The sequence below is a fragment of the Chaetodon auriga genome, chromosome 21, assembly GCF_051107435.1.
Source record: "Chaetodon auriga isolate fChaAug3 chromosome 21, fChaAug3.hap1, whole genome shotgun sequence".
Lineage (NCBI taxonomy): Eukaryota > Metazoa > Chordata > Actinopteri > Chaetodontiformes > Chaetodontidae > Chaetodon > Chaetodon auriga.
Window position 1 is genome coordinate 1417132 of NC_135094.1, and position 27328 is coordinate 1444459.

The 27328-nt window shown below is 47.7% G+C and overlaps 2 protein-coding genes across 3 annotated transcripts in view; one reads left to right on the plus strand and one right to left on the minus strand.

The window, feature by feature from the left end:
- Nucleotides 1–27328, plus strand: part of LOC143339681 (NLR family CARD domain-containing protein 3-like) — a 371505-nt gene that overhangs the window by 322855 nt on the left and 21322 nt on the right. The gene's annotated exons all lie outside the window — the stretch shown is intronic.
- Nucleotides 1–27328, minus strand: part of sugct (succinyl-CoA:glutarate-CoA transferase) — a 49730-nt gene that overhangs the window by 16463 nt on the left and 5939 nt on the right. For both annotated transcript variants that reach the window (XM_076761067.1, XM_076761068.1), the window contains exons 7-12: nt 26094–26185; nt 25742–25885; nt 22348–22443; nt 17455–17526; nt 17177–17274; nt 16692–16794 (exon numbers count right to left, since the gene is read on the minus strand). In XM_076761067.1, coding sequence (XP_076617182.1) covers nt 16692–16794; nt 17177–17274; nt 17455–17526; nt 22348–22443; nt 25742–25885; nt 26094–26185 — 605 coding nt within the window. The remainder of the gene's footprint in view (nt 1–16691; nt 16795–17176; nt 17275–17454; nt 17527–22347; nt 22444–25741; nt 25886–26093; nt 26186–27328) is intronic.

Consider the following 27328-nt stretch of genomic DNA (forward strand, 5'->3'; position numbering starts at 1 on the left):
TTCATTGTCAGCATCACGACATGACGGACGAGCTGCGCTGCGCCCAGGACAAACCAGAGGGTGTTGGTGGAGGATTTGTTTGAGTTTCAGAGCTGCTGGTGGGTTGATTCCGTTGGCGTCCAGGCTATGTCCAGTCTTTGTGCTAAGCTAACGGGCTCCATAGTGTGAGAGTGAAGGCTGCAGGTTCCGGCTGACTGACTTCATGCAAAACCGCACCGACGTCGAGTCTATTTTCCCGACATACGTGGACATCTGAGCATGTCGTCCATGTTTGGCCAGAAATGAACCGGAAGAGCAGAAATAAGCTTAAAGAACATGAGCAGCAGCTGCTCCTGAACGCCTCAAACCGCCACCGTGACTCAGACATTTTCCCTCAGGTTTGTCACGCCGAGCGGTTCAGATCTGTTCTTCATGTGGTTTCTGAAAATACTTCCCATCATGCATCACAACAACAGCTTCCAAATGCTTTGATTGTGACCGTGAAGGGTCGGAGAGGAGAAGTTTGTTTTTACACTTTGTTTCTTCAAACTTTAAAAGTGAGAGCAGGTGAAGCTTCGGGACACTTTCTCAGCGGAGAGAGGAAACAAAGAGCAAAAGGAAAAAAGACGGTAAAAAAGGAGAGAAGAGAGAAAGAGCGAGAGGATGGACAGAAATATGAGAGAAGAGAAGAAAAAGAGCAGAAACAAAAGAGGAAAGAAAGAACAGAGACAGAGAGACATTCAGACATCAATGAAGCCTGGTGATGAGGAGGAGAAGAGACGAAGAGACAAAGGGCTGAGCTACAGAAGAGGAGGACGACAAGGAGCAGAGAAAGGAGCAAAGGAGAAGAGGTGAGAGGAGCGAGAGAGGAAGGAGGAAGAAGAGAGGAAAAAGGAGTAAAAGAGAACAACAGATGAGAAGAGGTGAGGAAGAGAAGATGAAGAAAAGAAGGAAACAGGAAGGAAATAGAAGAAGGGACAGAGAGGAAGAACAGGTGCAGAGGAGGAGGAAGATGAAGAACAGAGGAAAAAGCTGAGATAATCAAAAGGAGGAGAAGAGGGGCAGGAGAGGAAGAGGAAGAGAGGAAGAACACAGGAAGACTCTCCCTCTCTCTGATCACAAATAAAAAAACACGAGACTCTTCAGTGAATCATCCAGTTTGTCCCTGAACGACCCCAGAGTGTGTGTGTGTGTGTGTGAGAGTGTGCATGTGTGTGTGTGTGTGAGCCTGTGTGAGTGTGTGCATGTGTGTGTGCGTGAGCCTGTGTGAGTGTGAGTGTGTGTGTGCGTGCGTGCGTGTATATGAGCATGTGTGTGTATGAGCCTCTGTGTGTGTGTGTGTGTGTATGAGCGCGTGAGTGTGAGCGCGTGTGTTTGTGTGTGTGTGTACATGCATGTTTGTGCACATGTGTGCGCACATATGGATGTGTGTGTGTGTGTCTGTGTGTGCGTGCACATGTGTCTGCGTGCACATGTGTGCGCGTGTATGCGTGTGACGCAGATGCTTGTCGGTGTGTCCAGCACACACACACCAACAGGACAAAGGCTCGGCCAATCGAATCGTCACATTTCAGCCGTGGTCTGAAGGAGAAACATCAGGTGAAATGAAACGAGGGGCTGGACAAAATAATATGAACAGTTTGATGTCATCACAAAATAAAAAAAACGATCGATCTGCAGATGATTCACTGAAACTGAGAGGAGGAGCAGGAGAAGTGATGAAAGAGGAGAAACAGGTGGAGGTAAGAACAGGAAAAAAGCAGGAGAAATTAGAGGAGGAGAGAGGGAGGAACGCTGAAGAGGAGGGAAAATCAGGATACACACAATTCAAAGCTAGCGTAGCTAATTAGCTCGTCTGTCAGAGGCTAAACTGCTCCACAACAAAGAGACCAGAGGACGCCATCGCTGTGGAGTCTTCCTGTCCTCTCAGCAACCAGGATGAGGATGAAAAGATGAAGGAAATGTCTTGGAGCTGCTGTGACTGACAGCATGCTAGCTCGCAACGCAAGCACCCGCTGAGCGTTTGTGTGTCCAGCTGAGCCTCTGACTAAACTCAGACCTCAGCTCTTCCTCAAACCACCCTTTTGGTCTTTCTTCTCAGTCCTCTCGTCTGCGTTAATGAAGCAGAGTCGTCAAACTTGAACACACAGGAAGTGTGAAAACACGGTTATCAGAGTCAGAATCAGCTTCACAGACAGACCTTCAGACCGAGATGATCCTCAGGTTTTATTCTTTCTTCTCACTCGTGTGTTTTTACTTCGAGGCCTCAGAAGGTTCATTAAAGTTTCAGACTGTGAGCGTGAAGCTTGTTTTAGAATTAAAGCTCTCTGAAAAACCACTCGCAGCTGACATGAGTGACTTTATTTTAATAAGCAGAGGTGTTACTGTTCAGGTGTCGGCGTTATCTCTGCACTAACAGAGCGAGCACCGGGTCCTGGTTGTTTTGGCTGTTTTACCAGAGGTAATCCACCTCCTCCTCTTCTCCATCTCCTCTTCTCTTTCAATATTTCCCTTCGTCTCCTCCCAAACAGAGGCTTGATGGTGGTTTCTACGTGATCCAGATCAGTTCAGGTTCATCAGAGGACTGAACAAAAACTCCAACAACAGTTTTTGAGCAAAATTTACAGGAATTTCCACTGCTTTCAACACCCAAAAGAAAACAGTAATAAGGAACTGCAGAGCTTCTTCTTCTTCTGAAGTTCAGCTCACAGCCACACAGGCTGCACAGCCTCCTACAGAGCCTCAACCATTCTACACATGAATAACACAGGGAGGTGCCACCGTGAGACTAAAATAATTTAAAGATGAAACACCACTGTGAGGTCATTCTCAGGTCTTCAACAACCCAATCAGCTGCCCTGGATTCGACCCGCACTGGGAAACCACGACCTGGGCGGCTGAGTCTTCACTGACACTTGAACAAACGAGGCGACGTAAGAGTCAGCTGACGGCTGGGTGGTGGGTTAACCATCAGTCACACATAAAGTATGTGAGTCACGCGTCGCTGCTTACGGAGGATCCAGACATTCATGGCTGATCCAGGGCTCAGCTTCGGTTTGTCCCTGGAGGTCAGCTCAGGTTTCTTCTTCTCTGTTCTAACTCTCAGTGATCGTCGTCGTCCTCCTCCTCCTCCTCCTCCCTCCATCACTACGTGTTTTCATATTGACTCTCGTACCTGGATTTTATCAAACCCGCCTCACACTTTCCCAGACGTCCCAGAGCTGCTGGTTCTTTCTTACGTTTCCCTCCCTCAGCTCCATCACATCCTCCTCCCACTCTGATTGCTGCTAACAGAAACTCATTTCTTTTCCACACAGTCGTTCAGAGCAGCGTTCTGGACGTCTGACCTCTGAACTCCTGTGGTTTACTTGTAATCGCAGTGGTTTAGGAACTGAAGAGTCTAATAAATGTTGTTCAATGTCCTCGTGGACCTGATGAAGACCACACATGTTCTCATGTGCGACGGGGTCACCAGAAAGAGCCTCAGAGTTCCTTTCTTCAGGACAAATGTTTCCCTCTGGAGGACGATATAAACCAATGGTTTCTGGAGGTTATTACCCTGCGGAGCCCTGCAGGGGCACCGCTCTGAGCTCTCAGAGGTCTTGCATTGCCTCCTCTTCACACCTTCACCACACCTGGTTGGAGAAGTCGAGGAGGAAAAAACTTTCTTTACGTTTTAGCTACTTATCATGTTTATCTACGTATCATCAAAACCAAGCTGTCACATGGAGGTGGTTGAGGTGGATGGAGGATAACAAAGTCTGGTCTGTTTTTTCGACAATATGCACGTACCTGTGAGGTGTGACTGGTTGAACTGGTCTGCTCCCAGTCTGAACACGTGCATGAGTATGAAGCAGGGCAGAGCTCTGTCAGATCTCCCTGGATAAATAAAGTTTTAACGAGCAGCTGTTGCTCCGCGTCCCCGGGCTCCCGTAACAAGACGCTATTGGCCGGCAGCCTGTAATCACAGCGCGACCTCTGACCCCCGACCGGGTCACTCTGGATAATCAGACAGGAGAGTCCAGAAGCAACGTGTGAACACACCCCGAGCTCGATGTGTTACCACGATTAATAATCCTGCTTCACGTCAAAACGTCATCCTCACGAGGAAGAACGCCGATCACTGCAGGACAAAGTGACGGGTGGAAGAGAGGAAGAAAGGAAAGAGGAAGAGGAAGAGGAAAGAGAGAGAAAGAGACAGAGGAGAGGAAACGATGAAAAGAGAGGAAGAAAACCACTTTGATCAAATTACTGGTTGAAAGGGCAAACACAAACTAAACATAATGATTTAGCTTTTAATTACGGACTAATTTTCAATCTAATTGGGACAAAATTCTAAACTAATTTCAGGGAAGCTTCCTGAAACAACAACAACAGACGGCACCCGCTCAGTAAAGTATGAGGAAACAAAGGCAGCCATAAAACAAACCAGGAACTTTTCATCCCTGGAAAGCAGCATTAAGGAAGGTGTTTCCAGGATGTGACAGTCAGGACGGCGCTCGGTGTCTCTCTGTTTACACTGAAGCTCGCTTGTAAGACCGTTTAATAAGCTGCTAGCAGAAGCTGCTAACAGAGGCTGCTAACTGGAGCTGCTAACTGGAGCTGCTAGCAGATAATTCAGTAGACATAATCTGACTAAAAGTAAACAAATAAAAAAATAAAAAAAAGAGAGTTTGCCTCCTGTTCACATCCCCCAAAGCATCATGGATTTAAGCCACAGTGTCAAAAACCAGAACCCGAACCAGAACAAACAGCATTACCAGTCACTTATGACTCAGCCAGTAGATTTATCCACCTCAAAAAGTGAAACTGCAAAATGTGAATTATACATTATTTTACGATTAAAGGCTTAAAATATTGGCATGGTCTTTAACTGCTGACGGTGTCTCACGTCGAGCTGAACTGGAGACTCGAACACGTCTGTGACCGAGAGCGGATGTTCTACGAGACGCTAACTGAAGCACGAGTGTCTCAGAAATGAACAGCTCAGCCGCTCCGTCGACAGGCACCAATTACAGTGAAGAGGGAACAGGACGTACAGCAGAGTCCGCACCCCAAAGAAGACGAGGGACAGGGAGAACACAGCGGCATGGCTCTGTCTTTAAGGACCGAGAGGACGGCCGAGATCGTTTAGCTCCTCTCCTGCTCACGATGTGCTGAAGACGAACGGGCTCTGCTGCTTCTGAAGACAGACGGGAGGTTCATCTGACCTCTGAGATCAATCACAGGTAATGTGAAAGCCTGATTTATCCTCCCGCATCAGGGAGTCACAGGAGCCGAGCCGAGCTCCTCACAGAAAAAACACATTTCTCTCACAGACACTTGACGTCAAAGAACCGAGCATTTTCAGGAAATGATCACAGATATGTTTGGCAAAAAGAGGCTCTCAGAGACTCTGTGTCAGAATTCAAATGACAGGAAATCTCAGCTCCCCAAAAAGAAACCTGCAGCTCTGGAAACAACTAAAGTTCAAGACCGTTAATGTAGATCGTATAATATAATTACTGTAATACAGCAGAGACCCTTTATGGACTGTGGGCGAGTGTTGGTCGTGCTTATGTAAAGGTTAATTATTGTCATTGAGATCCTCAGTCGGCTGTCGTTACGCTCTGGGTCTAGATTTATCGCAGCTCTGAAGGCTGAAACTCGTTCATGAAAGTAGACACAGCTCTAGATTTACCGACACATGAAATCAATCTGCACTCGACGATGCATTTAGTCTCTTACCGACGCTGTCATGCACATAAAACAAAACTTCTTTCTCAAGAGGACAAAAGAGAGAGAGAGAGGAGGGAAACTGATGGGTTTCCTGCTGCTAAAGAACTAAATATAACTAAAATAAAATTCAATATTCAATTCAATATTCCTCTATTTGTCCCGCAAGGGGAATTTCCAGAATACAGCAGCATCAGTAAAGATTAATATAAGAAGTGCATGCAAATTAGAAACAAAAACAGTATATACAAAAGAGTGAGGATTTTAAATAAAAAGAAAAAGAAAAAGAAAGAAATTGTAAAAAATTGTAAGAAAGAAAGAAATTGTAAGAAATTGTAGATAGAAAAAATACAATTAATGTACAGACACAACATGTCAACACAGTCCTCAGTGGCTCTATGAGGCTGTACTTGAGCTAAATGCTGACATCAGCATGCTAACATGCTCACAACAACAATGCTAGCATGTTGATGTATAGCAGGTATAATGTTTAGCATGCTAGCATGCTAACATTAGCAGATTAGCAGTAAAACACAGCTGAGGCTGATGGGAGCGTCATCAGTTCTGCAGGTGTCTGAACCAAAGTATTGGACACATTTTAATGTCGACGCGATGACGGCGCGACATGAGAAGTCAGAGGATCACTAAAGTTACAAGGGTTCATCCTGAGGGGAACATGAACGTCTGAGCCACATTTCACTCTGTCTGTTCCTTACCTTCATCTGATCAGCTGTGCTGCTCTGTGAACGTACTCAGATTCCCTGAATGCGTGCAGTAAGTTTCCAATAAATCTGATTCTGAACCTGATTATGAACACGTCACATTAGAAAGTGCATTTCTTTACTGTCCAGACTTTTTCCTCACATGTGTTCCTGACGTTCAGGAAGTCTGTTTGTTCACTTCGGCCTCGTCGATGGAAACAAACGTTCCACAGTGTGCTCAGACCACCTGGCAGGTAAAACTGAAATACAGTTCGTGGCAGACACGTTCAAGCTGTTGAAATCAAAACAGAGTTCAAAGGTCGAGAATAACTTCACGAAGTCTGTCGTGTGAATCACACCGACCCTCGTCTGAATATCATCGGGATGAAATGAAAGATTAAGATCTTCTTTCCAAAACACACACAGACAGACAGGAGGGTCTTCACAGGCAGTAAAACAGAAAGAAATCCGTCGCTGTGTTCAGCGGATGATAAGAGCTATTAGTCGCAGGAGACGGCTTGAACGGCTCCTCCTCTGATTGAGTTTCAAGAGCGTTCGCGGACAGAGAGAAAGACGAATGTGCTCAGGCCATCAGTCTTCCAGCAGACACAGGCGGTAATCACCGGAGGAAACAAAACCGCTGGAATTACAGGGATTCAACAGCTCTCATAAAAACAAGAGGGAGACCAGGAGGGACTGCTGCCAGAGCGCCCATCAGTCGTTTCTGGAACGATCACAGATACTGTGGAGATGCTGATGGAGCTGTGGCCACGATGCAGAGCTCAGAGCACAAGGAGGTGTTGTCCCACAGCAACCCTGTCTCCTGAGGAAACACTTTCTATCCGACTAAACACGTTTGTCAAGTGTGTTTAGCAGGCAGCGTATTTGCTGCAGTGCAGAGCAGGAAGTGTGACATCCGTGTGATGGACGTGTCACAGCGAGGATGTTGAGGTGGTTGATGAAGGCTCCTTCCTGACTGCCAAAAACTGGATCTGTGCACGTGAGTGGAAGCAATGTTTACGTGTTTGTCCACGTTGGTCTTCAGCTTTCCAGTCTGACGACCACTCAAAGTGCTGCACAAGTCTGCATTCACCCACTGACACACATTCATATGACGGCTAGGCCACCTGCTCACTACAAGCTCTTCAGCATTCACACACTGACGGCTCAACGTCGGGGGTAATTTGGCGTTCAGTATCTTGGCCATGGATACTTCGACATGTAGACTGCCGGGGCCCACCATCCGATAAGTGGACGACCGCTCTACCTCCTGAGCCACAGCCGTCCCAATGACTTCAACAAACTCATGACTTTGACAGACACGCGGCGTGGTTCACGTCCCGGCTGCTGAACTTCAGCCTCATAAGCGTCACATGAAAGACGGCGGCGGGACTGAAAAAACAGCATTTCGCAGATGAAATAGGCCAACAAAAGGTAACCGGTATTAACCGAGAGTACAGCATAGCTGGCCCTTCGTTGATAACAGAAGTATAACCTGACACTGCCGGATGTAAAAATTAATGGTAACTAAATGGAGTGACGTCATTTTTCTGTAAGGACAGTTTTAAAAAACTGATCTGAACAACATGGACCAACCTGCATTTAATTAAAATTTGTTGTTTAGCAAGCAGCACTTGTACACAGCACATCATCTTCCAGTTCTAAATTAGTGTTGGGGGACTGGACAGATAAATCAGCTTTTTGGGGGGAATTCTGTCATTTTATTCTGTCACTTTAATTAATTTCTGCCTCCAAAGAAGAAGTGAAGGCTGCAGTGCTAACTGCTAAGCCAGCAGCACCAACAGCATGCAGAGCCACAACATTTTCACATCTAACTCTGTCAATGAAAGGTTCATTTGGACCAAACCAGAGCAGGTGATGGTTGAGTTTGCACAAGGTGTGTTTTAGGATTAACGTCCTCTAGTTCAGCAAAAGAGAGAGACATGAATTCAGAAGGTGTACGGCTGTATTCTATGGAAGTGCCCACCAGAGGGAGGTTAAACCCACTCAAAACATTTCACTAGCAGCAATAAAGTATAAGAATGTCTCCTTCATGTTTTGTGAGTTTAGTTTGTTAATCAGAACAACAAATGAACGCCGCCCGGGTCACATCGTGCTTTCTACGCAGCAGTCATTCAGTTTTGAGTCGTCATCTGTGATTTCTATCCCAAGTGATGGATCTTCCACCCAGGAACGGAGCAGACTGATAACATCCTTCAAGAGTTTGTTTGTGAAGTGGTTTTTAAAGGAAGCTCTGACGGATTCAGAGAAAAGGCCCTCAGCGTTCACCTACATGTGTGTTTTCTCATCACTTTTCATTCTTGTTGGGCTCATTACAGAAAAATGTCTGTCTGTGGTCCAAACTACACCCGCAGCAGAGTTATAAGAAGCTCTCCCTGCTGACTCAGCGCTCCCTATGGTAACAGAGCGATTCATGGTTTGACAGACGTGGACGATTTATCTGGTAGAGAAATGTGTGTCGGGGCGGGGAAGAGGCTGGGTGGGCGTCTTCCAAACCAGCTAAAAACCCCCGAGAGGACGGATGAAGCTTTGCTGACGTCACTTTTATTCCAAACTACACAACTATCACAGTCTGTTTACCGAGCTGCTGCCTTGAGGACATAAGGAATGATGAACAGTCTCCATGACCTTCTAAAACACTCCTTTCTCTATACACTCAACAGACCTGAAACGATGTTCACAATACGACATGACATTACTCAAAAATATAAATATATCAGAGCGAATAACAAGATCGCAGCACATAGAGAAGCATGAAAACATGCAGAGAGAAAGAACACAGGCAGCAGTACACCATCACCTACCACCACACCACTGACAGACAGGCTTCATCAGTCCAACGGCCACCAGACGTCCTTCTCAGGGGAACCGAGAGGAGCGTTTGCCTTTTTCGTTGCGAGAACAGTTTCCTGTCTCTGATAATATTGAAGGAGCAGGCCAAGCAGGACTGACCGTGAAGCAAGAAACTGACAAAGAAAAGCGATGCGCTGTGCCAGGAAAGTTAGTCTTTACCGACGCTTTGGAGGAGACGATCACGGCTGCAGACTCTGAGATTCCTCTTTTGTGCAACCTTGTCCCAAGATCACAGATAACAGCTGAATAAAGTGCTGCTTGGCACAAAGTTCACTGAAGAAAATGAAGAATTACAAGTATCAAGTAGTTAATCACTGAAGTCACAATCATGACCAGCATCAGCGGCTTCATTCATGCTTCATCATCAATGGCTTATTTATCGGCTGCTGACCGGCGACCAACAGCGCAGCCATCGCAAACTGAAATTCATCATTTACACCTTATCTTACTTTTCTGCCTTTATTAGGTAGCCGACAGCAGAGAGCTGACCATAGACGAGGGGGAATGACATGCAACAAATGTCCCTTTTCCCTGTTATTCACTTTGGAATGAAAGTCAGTCATCAGTCGTTCCACATTCATCCATAGAGCCCACCGCTCATCCACACCAGAAATGTATTTCCCCCGAGCTGCATTTAGCTGTCAGCTTGTGGCTTCTCTGGTTATCTGGGAACAGACGGGGGTTAGGTCTCCGCGACCTGGAGGAAGCCTCAAGTCTGTCAACATGACTTTAAATGCAGCCAATCCAGAAACAAACTCCCAACATTACTCAAAGTCTGTCACGGCGTCCAGAGGGTGTCCTCCTTTTTTCATACTTTGATCATCCGTCGCATTCATGTCTTACAGGGTGTAGATGCTGTACTGTGCTCCTTCTTCTCCCCATGTGATTGTTAAATGTCAGTTTCAAAATGGCGGCTCTCGTCCAAAGCCTTCATTGTGACTCTGAGAGACAGACATCGAAAGTGGACGTTTACTGGGAAGATTTAGTGTTCTACGCTGGGACTTCTGTAAATGTTGGTGTGATTTGGCATAAAGTCTAAAGTCTTTGGCCACTTCTACGAGAGGTCACATCGCATGATGTCTACATTTGTTTTGAGTCAAGTGGCTTTTATTCACTTTTAGTGAGCAAAAATTAAAACCAAATCATGTTAAATGTTCACTGAATCAATCAGCAGACATAACTGATACTGACCTTTGCAGACACTGTGATCAGGTCTGTCCTCAGGTGTCTTTTCAGACCGGGTGTGTTTTGTCTGTCTGTAATACGTCCAGACGTGCAGCCAAGGCCAGTGAGAATACGGATTTTCATATGGATGATTGGTTAAAGGGGAAAGCTAAGGCTTCGAGGTGGCTTCTGATTTAGCACGTCCGCCTAAACAGAGCAAATATTTCATCTTGTCTTCACTCGTCAGGGCAGGACGAAGAGATTTCATTTTCTTATTTACACTGTTGTTCCAATTTAATCATGAAATAAAAAGGCATCAATCAATACAAAATGAACACTGTGTGGATCTCTGAAGAAAACTAGATCACATCAGGTACAGAACGCCTTCGAGGTTTTAAAAGACGACTCCAGATTAGTGGAACGTGTCCCCTGAGACAGAAATACTGTCCTGACTGATAAATGAGGAAGTAATCTGGAGTTAAAATGCTGGATCTGTTGGGATACTGAAGGTTCGATCCAAGTGACCTCTGAGGAAGCTTTTCATCTGTCATCACACCTTCATTTCCTCTACTTGAACATCAGTTCAGCCCGTGTGGAGAAGGAGTTTCCCAGGAATGTGACTGGAGGCTCGCTCGGCTTTCCAGCAGACAGTGTGAGGTCCTCCTGACCTGGGACCAGGAGTTCGCTGAAGATCTTCTGCAGCATCATTTTTATATTGTTTCTATTTCATTTGAGTGTTTCCAGACAGTAATAAAGGGCTGGTGTCCAAACAAAAACACCAAGTGCTCTAAAGATGACAAAAAGACTAGATTTCAACTAAAACTGGAGAAAATGGAGGAAGTAAAACCTCTGAGGTCAATAAAAACACAGACGCTGCCAGAGTGAAGTGTTCGATTCCCAAGAAAGAACAGCTTCCAGCATTAACGGCTCAGTTCCCTAAAGCAAGGCACCAAGAACAGCCATGATGAGAATTTGAAGTACCTTGACCGAGACACTTGTACCAGAAATGTACACTGTGAGGGTTGGCGGTTTAATTCCTTCAGTCCCTGCGTTTAACGAATTAGGAGCAAGAGTATGGCATCAGTTTTCTGTGCCAGGGTTAGAGGTTAAATTCCCCCAAAAATAGCACTACCTCTGTCATGGTGAAAGCTTTAGTTCCATACAGCAAGACATTAATGCTGCCAGGCTCAATTCTCCAGAAAAAGAGGCCAACACCTCCAGCATTAAGGGAACGAGCAGGGCACTAAAACTGCCATGGTTTGGAGTTAAATTCCCTTTGAGTGAGGCAGTGATGTGAGCAAGTGTAACTACGGTAGCACTGCAAGGGTTGGGGGTTCATTTCCCTGAATTCCTGTTTAGGTCTCTGAGAGCAAGACACGAGCATCGTTAGCTAGTCAGGTTTAATTTCCTGCTTAGGCTAATGGCGAGACTAATGCAGTACCGATACTCCGCTACTGGGGTCAAGGGTTCAATCCCAGCTCCTCTGGGTAGTTCAGCGCTCTGTACAGGGTTGGAGGTTAAATTCTCGGATTCCACGTTTAGCTAAACACAGAGTGGGTGGTGTGAGCCTGAAGAGCGGCTGATTTATCTGATCTTACATGTTAGGTATCCACTTCAGAGGCTGTTTAGGTTTCAGCTGGGATAAATCAAGCGCACCTCCAGTAGTCACAATATCAAAGCCATATTTAGCTGGACATTTTCTGCTGGACCTGGCCGCCGCCCAGACGTCATGACAGATACATGGCCAGAGGGCTGGTAGTCGTAAAAACAAGGTCTGTTACTGCTGAAGTCCAGAGAGCGTGAGCAACAAGAGGGCAGAGATACAGGAAGTGGTAAAAAGGTAGGAAAGACTGCAGGACGCTCAAGATACAAAAATGTGAGTCAACCAGAGCGCAGACAGTCAATCAGGCATCAGAAGTACACGTCTCCTTTACTTTTCTGTACAGAACGTGATGCAAGAAGAACACTTAGCTTTTCTCCTGAACCTCTCTTACTTCTTCAGTCTTTTTCAGTCAAGTCAGATCATCCATCCATCCCTCTTAACTGTGAACGCTCGCAAGGCAGCCACGATGCCCATCACTGCGATGCGGTGAGCAGAATACTAATGTGTTCACACCGGATATTAATATCCTGTGGAGAACAGCAGACTGATCAGCACATGACCTCCACGACAGGCCTGGACCACTCCGAGCGGAAAACTGACAAACGCCACAAGTTCTGTTGAATCCACCACAGAAGCGACTTCAGGGCGAATCTGTTCGTGCAGGCTGTGAAGTTCTGACATGGTGCTCACAGAGGTTTGTGGACATAAAAACTGACTCCCAGTGTGCATTTCAGCAACAAGCATCCAATCACAGGACTTCAAATTCTGTCGTTGAAGCTAAAGATTACACTTAGTAGAAAGCCAATAAAACATGTAACTCAGTTTGCTTTCAGATTCTGGATCAGTCTGGAAACGATTCAGTCAACACTGGCTGACTGGCCTCTTCTCCAACAGCAGCTGAGGCTCTTGGGTGTTGTAGTACTCAGAGCCATTGTCCAACCTAAAAACTGAAGAAAAAGACACTGATGGCAAGAAACAAAGAGAGCGTGAGACAGATGAGAGACCTGAAGCTAGCAGAGAGAGAGAGAGAGAGAGAGTGAGAGAGAGAGAGAGAGAGAGAGAGAGAGAGAGAGAGAGAGAGAGAGAGAGACGAGTGTTTGGCGTTTCTCCAAATGACTTCCAGATTTCAGTTTCGAGCAGCGACCTCCTTCCGTCCTGATTAGCAGCAGCTTCTCTGCAGAGCTGCTGTGTGGAGGAAACCTGCAGCTCGGCTTTAAAGGGACGTACCGCTGCTTTTACAGCCCTCAGTCCATTAACTGCAAAACTGTGGAATTTTTACCTTTATTTTCCAAATCAGATCATCACATCTTCCTTTAAGGCCACCAGTGATAATGCAGTTGCCGTTTTCAGTGGGTTCCTCTGTGGTGCATTCAAGGACATGCTGTCAGCTGCTGAAGACAGCTGCTGAGTTATAATAATCGGAGTAGTCCCAGCTCACACCAGCATTACCAGTCTGTTCTGGGTTAGGGTTGTATAGGTATATAGGGTGTGCATTCATTTCTAAATCCATCCTTGGACTCATCTTTGTGGGTATATCTCAATGTAAACCAGTAACTAGTGTTTGCCCTCCGATGACACCCATTTACCGTCCATCTTTGCACTGGAATTGGTAAACAGGTGTTCATGTTCTCGGCCGTGCAGCCTGGAAACACGGTACGTTTGGTTTGTGTGTGTTTGTGATGGTTGCAGGTACACTGCTTGACACACTGCATTGCTGCTATCTTGGCCACAACTCCAATGTGATGTCAATGGAACGTACCTGGTTAAATAAAGGTTTATTAATAATGGAAACACCCAAAACTTGCTCGTAAATACTGTCGGTTTGAGTCTGCTACTTGAACTTTAAAGGAGGGTCTGTGTGACTGCTGCCTGGTCTGAGAGAGACTGAAACCTGAACCTGCTGCCAGCCTGGAAACTTTAGACCCAGACATAAAAAAAGCGGGAAACATCGAAATGAAATCACGTAAAAGAAATAAACCCACTGACGCTGCTCTCCTCAGTTAACGTCGACGTGATCTGCTGTTATGAAACATGATGATGTGGTTTGGTGTGTTTACCGCCTGTGAATGGACGATCGTGAACGCACGCTGAGCAACACACCGAGCAGCTATTATTTCCCAGCATGCTCAGTGTAAACACACGGAAAGATGTGGAGCGTTTCAGCAGAAGCCTGACTTTGTTTCTGTTAACTGCAGCCATCATGTGGGAAACATTTACAGCCACAGGGAAGGAAGCGGTTATGGGAACAAAGCAAACAGTGAAGAAGTGCCCTTGAGCCAGGCATTCGACCCAGAGTCCAGCAGCAGTGAAGGAAGTGAAGGACGGAGGATGACCAACATGTCGCCACGCTGGCTCACGGGCTGACGGACGAATCCTGAGGTTCATATTCGGATCATCAGGCGGGAATCACTGAGCCCGAGTGTTAAAGGACGGACGGCGTCACTGTCGAGACAAAATGTGGGTGGACGGGCCGAGCCAGCGTGACCTGCTGAAGGCCTGCAGCCGCCATTTTACAGTCAGTTCTTTTGCCTTTACGCAATCAAAGAGTTTCCAAAGAGATTCTTACATAATGTATGTGACGCTCCGACATGTTCCCAGTCCTAAAATAACCTCATTTCTACATAAGAGAGACCTGGTGATAGTCAGAACCGGCCTAAAGTGGGGACGAACAAACGTAATCCAGCCTGGACATCACACCTGAAGAACAAAGAAATGCACGGGAACCGATGCAAGAAAGTCCAATTTTCACCTGCTGCACCCACAACGAAGCATCCTGCAGCCAGCTGGACTGCACAGTCAGTCAGCAGCAATCATTTCTATATATGTTCCTCGTTTCCTGGGATATTTTGTCTCGTGGTGATCATGACGTACTTCCTGTCTCGTCTCTGTGACGTCAGGACTCATTGTTTTGTGCTCCAGGACCAGATTGGATGCTGAGGGCGGGTTTAACTGCCTTCAGTCGCTGCTACATTCACAGCTTTACAGCTAACTTCACCACATCTGCCTGCTCTGAGCGTGGTACTGAGCACGCTCAGATCCACTGACATTCACAGACCCTCCCTGAGCTCGACCTGGTCTGACTCGGGTCTCGGTTCCTCGCTGTTCCATGAAGACCTTCAGTCCGAAGGTGTGCGTCCAGGTCGTAGTTCAGTGATAACGCCCGATCTCAGGACAGGAAGCAGAACCACAGTCTGCTCTGCTTCAGGACCAGTTCAGCTCAGGTTCAGCAGCTCAGCGCAGGAAGCGGAACAAAAGTCCGGCAGCTGATGAGTCACATGACCTTTGTCGGCGCCAGATGTGTGGAAACATCTGTGCCATCAGTCAGCGCTCGCAGGTGTGAGCGAGGAGAGTCAGAGTGTCCAAACTCAGCTGAAAACAAGTTGGTGCAGCAGGATTAAAGAGGCAGATGGGCCGGTCTGACACACACGCTCTGAGTCATAGCTTTTATATGACAGAGCTGCACCAGGTGGTGACGGGAGCTGCTGTCCTCAAAGCACACATTCAAAGAAAACTCGTCCAAAGAACACGCAGCACACACACAGGAAGGACTGCAGTCACATGTTCATCCTACACGACACACACGCTAACATTAGCATCAGTCCAGAGGCATCCAAGACGAGGGAGGCGAAATCTGATTGGTCAAAGCACCTCTGGAGGAGGCTGATTCACACGTAGGCCAGAAAACAACATACACATATACACACACATACACACACACACACACACACACACACACACACACACACACACACACACACACACACTGGACAGATGATGTGTCAGTCAAACACAACCAGCCGGTGATGAAAACAAAGGGGCGGCATCGGGAGGAGGCGGAGCTGAGGGTGCAGGATGGTTAATAGCGGGTTGGCTAGCTCGCCCGCTAATCAAGAGGTTTGTTTTTATTTTAGAGAGAGAAGCTGAGACAGAAGAGGAAAAGACACAGAGAGACAGAAGAGGACAAGGAGCAGAAAGACACGGAGAGACAGAAGAGAAAAGGACGACAAGGCAGAAAAGAAAAAAGGAAGAGACAAAGAACGAGTGAAGGATTAACTTTAATGTGTTTCATTTACTGCCACACACACACACACACACACACACACACAGGCCATATGTCCTGTTGCTTTGTTCTCAGCACACATACACACACACACGCACACACACACAGCAATGAGGCGTGTGTGTTATTGTAACGTGCTGAGTTGTGTAATGTGTGAGCAGTGACTAATGTGTTTTTAATCCATATGGACGGACAGTTTGACGAGCAGCTACAACACTGGACACACACACACACACACACACACACACACACACACACACACACACACAACAAAGTTTGTCCGAGAGCGTTCACACTCAGAAAAACGCAGCTCTGTTGTCTGAATGGAGGACACGAGCTCTCGAACGCCTCTCAGCTGTTTAATGGTGCGTTCAGTAAACCTCTGTTGCTCGTAAAGTCCTAAACTGACCGTGTGAACCAATGGAAAAGCTCCTGCAGAGTTAGTTTGTTTCCTGAAGGACCATCAAGGTCTTGTGACAGAGGAAACGTGCACGTTTGGCCACATTCACACACACACCTGTCGGACCACACCTGAGTAACTATGGCTGTGAGTGTGTGTGTGCGCGTGTGTGCGTTCAGATGCCGGCTGACTGACCTGCGGATCAGAGAAGACTTCCTGGATGCTGTTGATTGGTCCGACAGGAACACCTGAGCCCTCAAACCTTCTCAGCCAATCAGCTGTCTTCTCCTGCAGAAACCTGACATGATGAGAAAAATGATCAAATTCATTCATTTATTGATTATCTATCATCACTAAAACTGTCACCTGCGTCATCGCTAACCACACACACACTTTTCCTCACGCCATGAGAGCGAAACAGAGAAGTTCATGACAAACGATGAGCTGAAAGTCACGAAGAAGCTCCACGAAGACGAGCAGAGCAGCAGAATCAGCTGATCCTTCTCCACCAGAGACACCAACACTCGTTATCAATACGAATAAACCAGGATCAATCAGTAATCAATGTGTGTTCACTGACAGCGTGTTCATGTCCTTCATCAGGCTAGTCGACTTCACTCACAGAATCAGATTTTTTGCAGTGTGTGTGTGTGTGTGTGTGCGTGCGTGCGTGCGTGCACCTCTGTGACAGTGTGTGCAGCAGCTGTTTACGGTTCTGGACTCTCAGCTTGTTGGTTTTGTACTTCGGATCGTCTGCGAGCTCCATCAGCTCCAGAACCTGCAAACACACACAAACAACAACAACAGTTTAATGTTTCACATCACAGAAATCCTCGTCCTCCACGTAGTACTGCAGTACAGTATATATTTACAGTCAGTGCTCGAGGGGATACGCAGCACGTAGGACGCTGTAAACTTTGCTGATTTCTGCATTCAAAGAACACATGAAGCGACTGACCTGACAGACTTTGACAAACTGTTTGTCGTTGCCTGCAGCGACGACGACGTGTCCGTCTTTGGTTTTGAAGCCCTGAAACGGAGACGAGACGATTCAGAGCGATCCAGATTTACAGAGACGACGGGACGTAAAGACGAGACAGAAACGAGTTCAGTGAGAATCAACGAGGACATCATCATCCACAGCAGGAATCCACATGATCTGAAACGCATCCACAAAATCAACGAAAGATTACAAAGAAAGAAATAAAACAGACATGAAAGAGTTTGATTTTATGACAGATTGAGATAAAATAAAAAAATACATAAGAACAAAACAACTTTTAAAGAATCTTTACAAACATGGCCTGAACTCAACCAGAACAACCTTCCTGACCTCCATCGGTCTGGTTTGAAGGGAAACTGCCCTCCATGCCGTCACAGAGAGAATCCGCACTGCTACAGCATCCTCTCTCCTCTTCATCATCCTCATCGTCATCCCGCTGGACCCTTCAGCATCATCTGACACAGTGGACCACCACCAGACCCACAGGTCTGGGACTCTCAGGCTCTGCACTGCCCCCTTTCACATCCAACATCAGGGACCATACCTGCAGGGTAGCATCTGTGTCTGAACAAGGAGCCTCACTGCTGGGGTCCCTCAAGGGTCAGTTCTGGGTCCCTTCCTCTTCAAACCAAGACGCTCTGCAGACGACACTGGAGGAATTCAGTCTTTTCCCCATTAGCAGCTGAGCGCTAACAGTTCCAGCTGCTTATGTTTCTGTAAAACTCATCTGTGCTGCAACAACCTCATTTCACATCCCACCTTTCAAGGTGATGCCTTCAAATGCCTCAAACTGTCTGACGTTCAGCCCAAAACCGAACAGATTCACTTTACTGTGCTGTGAAACGGGGAAGTATCAAAGTCTCACTCTGAGGAGGAGTCTGTGGGTCCTGCTCGGTTTGTGGTTTCAGCAACCGACTAATTACACCAGCGGTCTTCATGTCCTGCTGCACCTTTACAGGCAGCAGCGGGAAGTGAAGAGGCAGCAGAGACGCTGACTTTATGTTGTTTAGTTTGGGGATTAAAATCACTTTTATTCTTCCCAGCAGGTAGATATGAAATTTACTCTCATTAAGTTGGAGGCTGTGAGTGTGAGAGGACGGGGGTTCATGGAGTCCCACGTGAGTTTTAAAATAAGTTTAATAAGCTGAAGCTCGCCTGAGGAAACCTGTTTGAAAGGCCAGCTGGTGGAGGGCCACTTCTCCTTCCTCCTCTTCTTTATCTTCTGTCTTTTCTCCCTCCTCCTCCTCCTCCTCCTCCTCCTCTTTCCTTCCCCTGAGTCATTGTTCTTCTCTTCCTCCCTAATTTTTTCTTCCTCTTTCTGTACTTTCTCCTCCTCTTCCTATTTCTCTCTCACAATTGCTTGTAATAAAAACCCGTCGCCACATGAAAGGAGGACGAGAACTGCTGTCTTACATCACACACACACACACACACACACACACACACACACACACACACACACACACACACACTGCTGCATGTGTGTTTTCAGACCACTAACCCTTTAGTCACACTGCACTCAGCGCTCAGCTCTGACCGCCGCCTCCCTTTCATCCCCAGCCTCAGGGAGTTGTGGGTAACGCAGTCCACAGGGGGACAGCGACAGAACGTTCATCCACAAAACCCCAAACAGTCCTCAGCGAGGGCAGGCGGTGCGGTCGGGTCACAGAGGGGCGCCTTCTGCCCCCTGCTGGCAGATCCAATCCAAACCACATCGACCCCCGACAAAGCAGCTGCTCCTGACCTCCAGCTGCAGCTCGACGGAGCCTTTAGCCTCTTTAAGCTCGCTGCTTTTGACAAATACACTGTCTGATTCAGCCTCCAGGCCGCTGTTTGCATGTGACCAGCAGTCAGAGAGCAGCTGGTGAACATTTAGCATTCAGCAGCTAAAGAGCAGATATGTCCCTCAGGAGCTGGAGGAGACCAAAACCAGAGCTCAAACAGAGACAAGACTGGACGGACGTCCATCAGGAGACAAGCACGAGTCCACGTCAATCATCTGGATGTGGAAATGAACTGATAACATGACAGCCGGAAACACTTTAGAAGCTAATATTACAGATGAGCTGAGAGTGCGTCGGCTTACTGCGTAGATCTCCTGCCCCCCAGTGGTAACCTGCAAAAGTACAGCGACATTCAAACCGACTTTCTACCTGTTTCACAAAGTTAATCTCTTCCTTTGACCAAACAAACGGTTCGACCGCCGGCATCGGCAGCCAAACACTGAAATCCAAACGTGTGTGTGTGCTCGTGAAGAGCCAAGGCAGATCAGTGTGTGAATGTGTGTGTGGTCTGTTTGTCACAGCGTAGATTTTATTCATGGTCTTTCACTCGCGGTCTCGTGTCCGTCTCACGTCAAACACCGAACGCTGCAGCGATGGATCGAACTGTTCTTCCGACGCTTCCACAGCGCGAGGATCCACTCACGCTCATCCACAGATGATCAGCGTCCTGAAGACATTACCTCAGCATCGGTCTTCAGATTTAATGGACGGGGTGAAGCTTTCCTTTAAAGAACGTCGGTGTATCTTCTGTTTGGACGTTGAACCACACAGTGTGTTAAAAATATTCATTTATTCTGAGGCAGAGACATCAAGCTTTTCCTTCCTGCCTGCCTACACTCATCCTCTCATGTGTCTCTCCTTTGACACGCTGGATGTCTCAGTTTTGGGAGATTTGAATTGACCCGTCTCAGAAATCAGATGTGAACTTTCAAAGCGTTGGCGGGGACGGACGACTTCTTCAGCTCTGAAGCCGCAACCGCAAAACACCAATAACTCTGTCGTTTCAACTGTCACGATCTGCTTTCATCTCCGGCGCCGTGCGGGGGGGGGGGGGGGAGCACGGGATTGTGGGTAAGGCGGTTCACGAGAGGATTAGATCCGAACGTTGGACAATAACGCTCCAGCTGGTGAGAGACGTCGACCACAAGAACCAAGCCGCCGCTGCCACGTTCAGGCGGAGCAGATGGAGGAGCTGCGTGTGTGTGTGTGTGTGTGTGTGTGTGTGTGTGTGTGTGTGTGTGTGTGTGTGTGTGATATGAAGCTCCATAACAACACAGTGACATCTCTGTTCGCTCACAGTCAGTAATGTGAAGCAGACTGAAGGCTCAGGTTAGAAAACACGGCTGATTGTTTGTCTTCTCGTCGTTGAACATCGATGCTCGCTGACCTACATCTGGATGAGATACAGAGGAAACAGGAAGAGGGGGGGGAGGTCTGCCATTAGCAGCCATCTCAGCCGTGAACGTACGAAGCCAACATCGACTTTGCCGTTGGATCGATGGAACTCCACTCGCTCTCCATGAGGTGAAAATTGATGAGACCTGATTGATCAAGTGTGATTCTACCTGCTACGAGTTTCACACTGCAGAGCTTCAAGTTCAGCAGTCAGTCATTGTGTTAGAGGAGACGATGATGATGATGATGATGATGATGATGATGATGATGATGATGATGATGATGGCGCCGTGGTCAACAGAACACTGACTTTGCGTTAAACCTGCTTTAGCTGCACGCCGCGTCTAAAAGGTTTCAGCGCTTCCTGTGCTTTCGTCTCCGTGCTCTTATTGTGAAGTACGCAGCCGACGCCCCCGACGCCCCCGCGTGCTTTGAGTTTTCGTGCCTTGCAGAAAGAAGATAATTCACGCTTTAACGACACCACAGAGACGCCGAGGGAGAAGAGAAATGCGTTTTATTTGAGCCTCTCATGTTTTTAATGAACTTAAAAATGTGATCACGACACGAGAAATGAGGAAATTCAACTTCCACGTTCCTCCACACTAAGCAGACACGTATCTCACACTAGCATGACTTAAAAATCACTTCAGAAAGATCAACGCGTCCCAGAAAAAAACATTCACGCTTGTTTATTTTGGACGCAGCTGAAAAGAAAAACCTCCACTCAAAGGTGACGTGAAGCGCCTGAAAAGAGCCGTGCTGAGTGCAGATACATGAGAAGATAATGAGGGATAACAGAGAGAGGAGGAAATCACTTCCATACGGAAACATTAAAACATCCACAGTGACTGACACTAATGCTCTCTAATTGTTTTATAATTGTCTCTCTGTCTGTGGCTCCCAGCGCCTCCTCGCCTCTTATTCCCCGAACGTCACGTCAGCTTTCAGGATTCCTCCGAAACGTTCCACGACTCTCGAACGGCTCTGAGGTTCTCCAAGTTTCCGGGTCTGTTAACGCACACGGCCGCACCTTTAACCTCTGCAGCTCTCATTGGACAGTTCTTCAACAGCTGGACGACCGCTGTCGCGCCTGTCTGTCCACGTGGACGCCGGCCATCATTCCTCATCACTTCATGCTGGTCAGAAAACGTCCCCTCTGCAGTAGCAGAGAGTACTCAAGAAAGGTACTTGATTATTTTCACTTTCTGCTACTTCATACTTCGAAAACGCGACATTTCAGAGGAATACTGTCCTCGTTCTGTGTACAAATATACTCTGAAGTCAGCTGAAACTTGTGTATTTACAGGTTCCATCTGTTAAAATCGCTTCAGGAGGAACATGTTTCAGAGGATCTAGAACGTGTTTCCTTCAACCTTCTGGATGTCGCAGCTGATTCTAAGAGCTGATTCAGGATTTCAGTGCAGCTGCAGAAGCTGTTCGCTCGTGTTCGTGACGTTTGGCTTCAGAAGGTCGGTCACACCTGTCTTGTTGAACGCACGTGGAGCATGATGAACCTGAAACCTCTGAAGGATTCTGCACCTCAAACGACAGAAGAAGAGTCCGTAACGCTGTGGGCTGAAACACAGAACGAGCTGCAGGTAACAGGACAAACGTGACCTGTCCCTGTCTGGTTTGACATGAAGGGACAGAAAGACACTCGGGGAGCTACCTGATAAGGTACGATGCTCCCGTGGGCCGTCCCCCAACGCTTCGCCTCCATCCCGGTGTTCAGATAGTTAGAGGCTATATGGGTGAGACAGGAAACCTGAAAGACAGAGACAGACAGGTGTTAAATGGACTCCTCGCGCCTCCTGAAAGAAGAGAAACCACAGCTCTGCTCGGCTTCCTCCTGCCGTTCAGCCTCTCTGTCTTCACACCTGTGCTGAAACTCACCTGGACTCCAGGAAGCCGTTCACCCTGACCCTCCACAGACAACACACACAAACATCTGGTCACTCCAGGATTCCTTGAGAATCTGTAGCGACGTTAGCTGAGCTGAAGGTCATGAACATTTATCAGTTGACTGTGACCAGAGAGCAACATCGACCCCAACGATCGATCCGTCAACAGCTGGAAGGGAAACGGGCGTCGGGCACTTCCTGGTCTCACGGCAGCAGGAGACGCCTGCGGTGGAGGAGGTGACTTTCATGTCCAGCTCCTGCTCATCTCTGCGGCAGAAGATCAGAGGAGGTCGTAAAGCTTTAAAGGACGCTGCCGTGACGGAGCGGACTCAGGCGGGCGGTGTTGTCTGAAGATGAGGACGTCAGGCTGCTCAGGAGCTGCAGCCCTCAGCTCTGACAGGACGCCCGCGTCAGCCAAAAGCCAGACTGAAAGACATCCGCCAACTGAGCCGAGCCGAAGCGCCTTTAACGCGGCGACGATGACGATGATGAGGGACACGTCAGGCTCAGAGTAAAGTCCTGAGATTTAAGTGATGCTGACTTTTGACTTTCGTCCACACACTGAAGGTGAAAGCTTACCTCAGGAATCACCTGCTGGTGGTGAAATCACTAAACTGCTTCACATTCAAAAGAGGAAAGAAGAAGAAAGCAGGAAGTGAACTGACCGCTTCACCGGCCGACAGGACGGCGTGATCATGTGACCGAGACAGGCCTGAGCCTTACAGAGGCTTTTCATGTGTCGCTTTGGCAGGAGAAAAGGCTTCGAGGACGAGGACTGGCTGCTCTTCGCTCCTCTTCGCTGTAAACTTTCCCAACAGTCTGAAAGTGTTTCTCATCCTCACAGAGTTGGTATTTTTCTGCATGACTGAGCCATTTCCTCAACAAACCACAACAATTTCAAGCCGCTTCAAGCTGAACTTCAGACTTCTGACTCCTTAGCCTTTGGTGTGGAGCTGCTCCTGATGTTTACAGCTGTTTCAGGACCTGCAGGCAGCTCGCAGAGACACAACAGTGAACTCTGATTGGTTTGTAATGATTGAATTTCCCCCGTCGACCAAACCAAACACAGCTTCAGCCCGTCCACACGCATCCACATCCACCGCGGCTGTGTGCTCTCATTGTTCATCTCTGGTCGAAGCCATCTGCGGTCGGCGTGCCTGTGGTCGCAGCGCTACATAGGGGAATGCGCCGCGGGACGTGGGGAGGGGAGAAGTGGATTGTGGGTATTTTATGTGTAGCAGCCCTGGGAGTCGACCGCAGAGACGAGACCTCACAGCCTCCAAAACCGATTCCAGCCTGCAGTTCAACGTTTGGTGTTGTGTCAAGTCAACTTTCATCAGTCTGTCTGTCCATCTACATATCCATCCATTCATCCATCCATCATCAATCCATCAATCATCCATCCATCCATCAATCATCCATCCATCCATCAATCATCCATTCATCATCCATCAATCATCCATCCATCCATCAATCATCATCTCTCCATGTATCGATCAATCATCCATCCTTCTCTTCCTTTAAAAGTCCACAGAATCAGCATTGCTTTGAGCTAACTGCTAACATTAGCATGCTAACATCCTCCCAGTGACAGTGCTAACATGCTAATGTTAATCTCCATATTGGTGTATATGTGAAGGACAGAAATACAGAGAAATGTTTTGAAGCAGCGTCACGATTCTCCAGATCTCCAGAGGTTTATCATTCAGCTCTAAAACACTCTTGACACGATTCTGAAGAACTGAATTCCAGCCAATAGACCGCCAACGCCTGACATAACCTGCTGGTGGCGTTACACGACGAGTCAGTGGACCACCAAAGTCGGCAGGATTCATCCTGTGAGGATCACGACGATCATCAAAGATGAGTCCAGACTTACAAGCCGCGATACTTTCTGTAGAGAACTGTGTGACTCTGTCTCTCTACTGTGAGACATTCATTTCCTGTCTTTTATTTTGAAAGAAAGCTCACCTCACACATCCTATATAGACTTTCCTCTGGAATTAGAACCAAATCAAACACCTTTTTCTCTGAAACCTTGCCAGAGTCCGATTTTTAACGGTTCTTCTCCATAATGAGTCCAAACACAGTGACGTCAGAGGGCAGTTGCAGTTTCCACGCCGTCTTTCCGTCTGCTGGCCTGAAGTCTGAAAATGACCTGAGCTGGTTTGTGTCGCAGCGAAGGAGTGAAACATGAGAACATACCAAACATAAAACATGTTTTTAAAAGCAACGCTGTCAAACAAGCAGCGAGTCCTGACACGACAAATCCAACGCCGCCTCGAACGCTTCACAGTCCAGAACGACACGAGATCCAGTTGGTGTTGGCGGCGGCGGTTTGAGGATTACGGATCGTTTGATTTGTTTAAACGGAGAAAACATTCAGAGAAATATTGATCGTTCTGTTTAAACTGTTGAGACTTTTCAGGGTAAATCAACGGTTTGTTTAAACAACGGCGCGCACACACACACACACACTCACACACACACACACACACACACACACACACACACACACACACACACACACACACACACACACACACACACACTCCCATCCAAAACACCTCATTGATATGGATGGAATCAGACAGGCAGCATCAGCACTGTAATTTACCAGCAGACCCGAACACAACACTGTAAGCCAGCACGTCCTATTTAGGTGACATTTCGGGTACAAAGTGGAGTATTTTGGGAGTGTTTAGTCTTATTGGATTAGGAGAACCGTTTCCTGCTAAGGTTCCTTTTCCTCTGGCAGAACGTGGCTCATGAAGACGAGCAGGAAGTCTCACAACACAAGACGAAACAGGACGAAGACACAGTCTGTCCATTTGTCCAGAAACAAACACGGGACTTCAGCTTCAGCTTCAACTCTTTCACTTCCTGTTTCTGTGCCATCTGGAGACCAGCCAGAGGTCCTTCACTCGTTCATTCAGGTTTGACATGTGGGAACCAATCACGCGAAGCGGCCGTGTGGCGTTTAAACACGGTTCCTCCAGTCTGACCAGTTAAAGCTTCTGGGCAGCTGAGACCTGATGACTCGTTGAACTTCTGACCGGAGGTCACTGGACGACTACTGCACAATGCTCGAGCTGAGACCACACACACACACACACACACACACACACACACACACACACACACACACACACAAGCCATTACCTGGGACGACAGCAGGTTGCAGTCGATGTGAGCCCCCCTCCCCGTCTTGTGCCGTTGCAGCAGGGCGGCCATGATGGCGCCGTGTGCGTACAGTCCCGTTGACAGATCTGTCATGGCCACACCCGGACGCACTGGTTCGCCATCCTGCCAGAGGAAGCAATGCATTATGGGAGGCGAGGGTGAGGACTGGACTGAACCTCCTCCAGCTCACTCACTCATCAGCAGTAGAGCTAAACATGCAGCGCGTGTCCTAAAGGTGGCGCTAGACGCAAAGTGACGGAGCCGTTAACGCGGAAGGGTTCATCCTGAGCGGAGCAGGACTGAGATCAGGACAGTGTGACAGCAAACTGACCTCCGGCCCCGTGATGTGCATCATCCCCGACACAGCCGAGGCGATGGAGTCGTAGCCTGGACTCTGAGACTGAGGACCCGTCTGTCCATAACCTGAAAACACACACACACACACACACACACACACACACACACACACACACACACACACACACACACACAGGTTATTGCCTCTGTGCCAATGGGCCAGCTGCTCTCTGCCTGAGAGGAAACACAGCAGGAATCAAACCGTCGTTCCAGGTTTCCTGAAGGGTCCAGACTCACTCTGCATCAGCAGAACACGTTCACGGCACGTTGACATACGAGCCACAGAGAGCGGCTGGACCAATGAGCTTTGAGCAACAACGCAGTCAGAAGTCGGTGTTTAAACGTGAGGAGCTGGAACTGTGAAACTAAAGGTGAGCATGAGCCCAACGTGCAGCTAGAAAACATAACACCGTCGTCGGGTTTGAGTTCAGGCAGAGGTGTTTTCAGCCTGCGCCATCTGCAGCGTGGACACCAAATAAGAAGAGATCATGTGTTCACAGCAGAATGCTGAAATTAAAGATTCTCTTCATTACTTATTGATCTGCTGACTTCATGAATTGTGCCTGTAAATGTCAGGAAATAGTTAAATATGGCCGACGTCCTCAAATGTCTCCCTTTGTCCCACCAAAAATATTCAGTTTGGACGAAAAAGCTTCAAGTTTTCACTTTTGACAAGCGGAAACCAAAAAGTTTTTGCCCATTTTTCCTGAAAGAATTATGACGATCGCAGATTGGAAGGATGGAGATCAATCCAAGAAGTGATGGACGACCCCTAACGTGATCAGCAGAGCGTGGACGAGCTGCTCAAACCTCAAACATCATCAAATCCAGTTTGTGCTCCTTAAAAAACCTCCTGCTGCACACGTTCGGTCTTCTGTGACAAACTGACAGGAATTCCAGTTTTTGGGGATCAGATGATGAATCCATGAAGGTCCCGCTCCGTTTCAGACGGCTCAGGATGAAACCAGGCTGTAAATCTGCCCACTGCATCCAGCTGCTGCCGCCTAATGAGGCCTCCTGGGTAATGTAGTTTTTTTCCTCGAGGAGGACGAGGAGGAGGGAAGGGACACAAACATGTGGGAGTGATGAAGCTGGGACAGAAAGAGAAGAGCTGAAGGCAGTCAGAAGACAAAGGAAGCGAGGCTGCAGGCGACGAGGAGAAGCTTCCGGTCAGTCGCCGCTTTTTCCCAAACATCAAAGTTAATCACA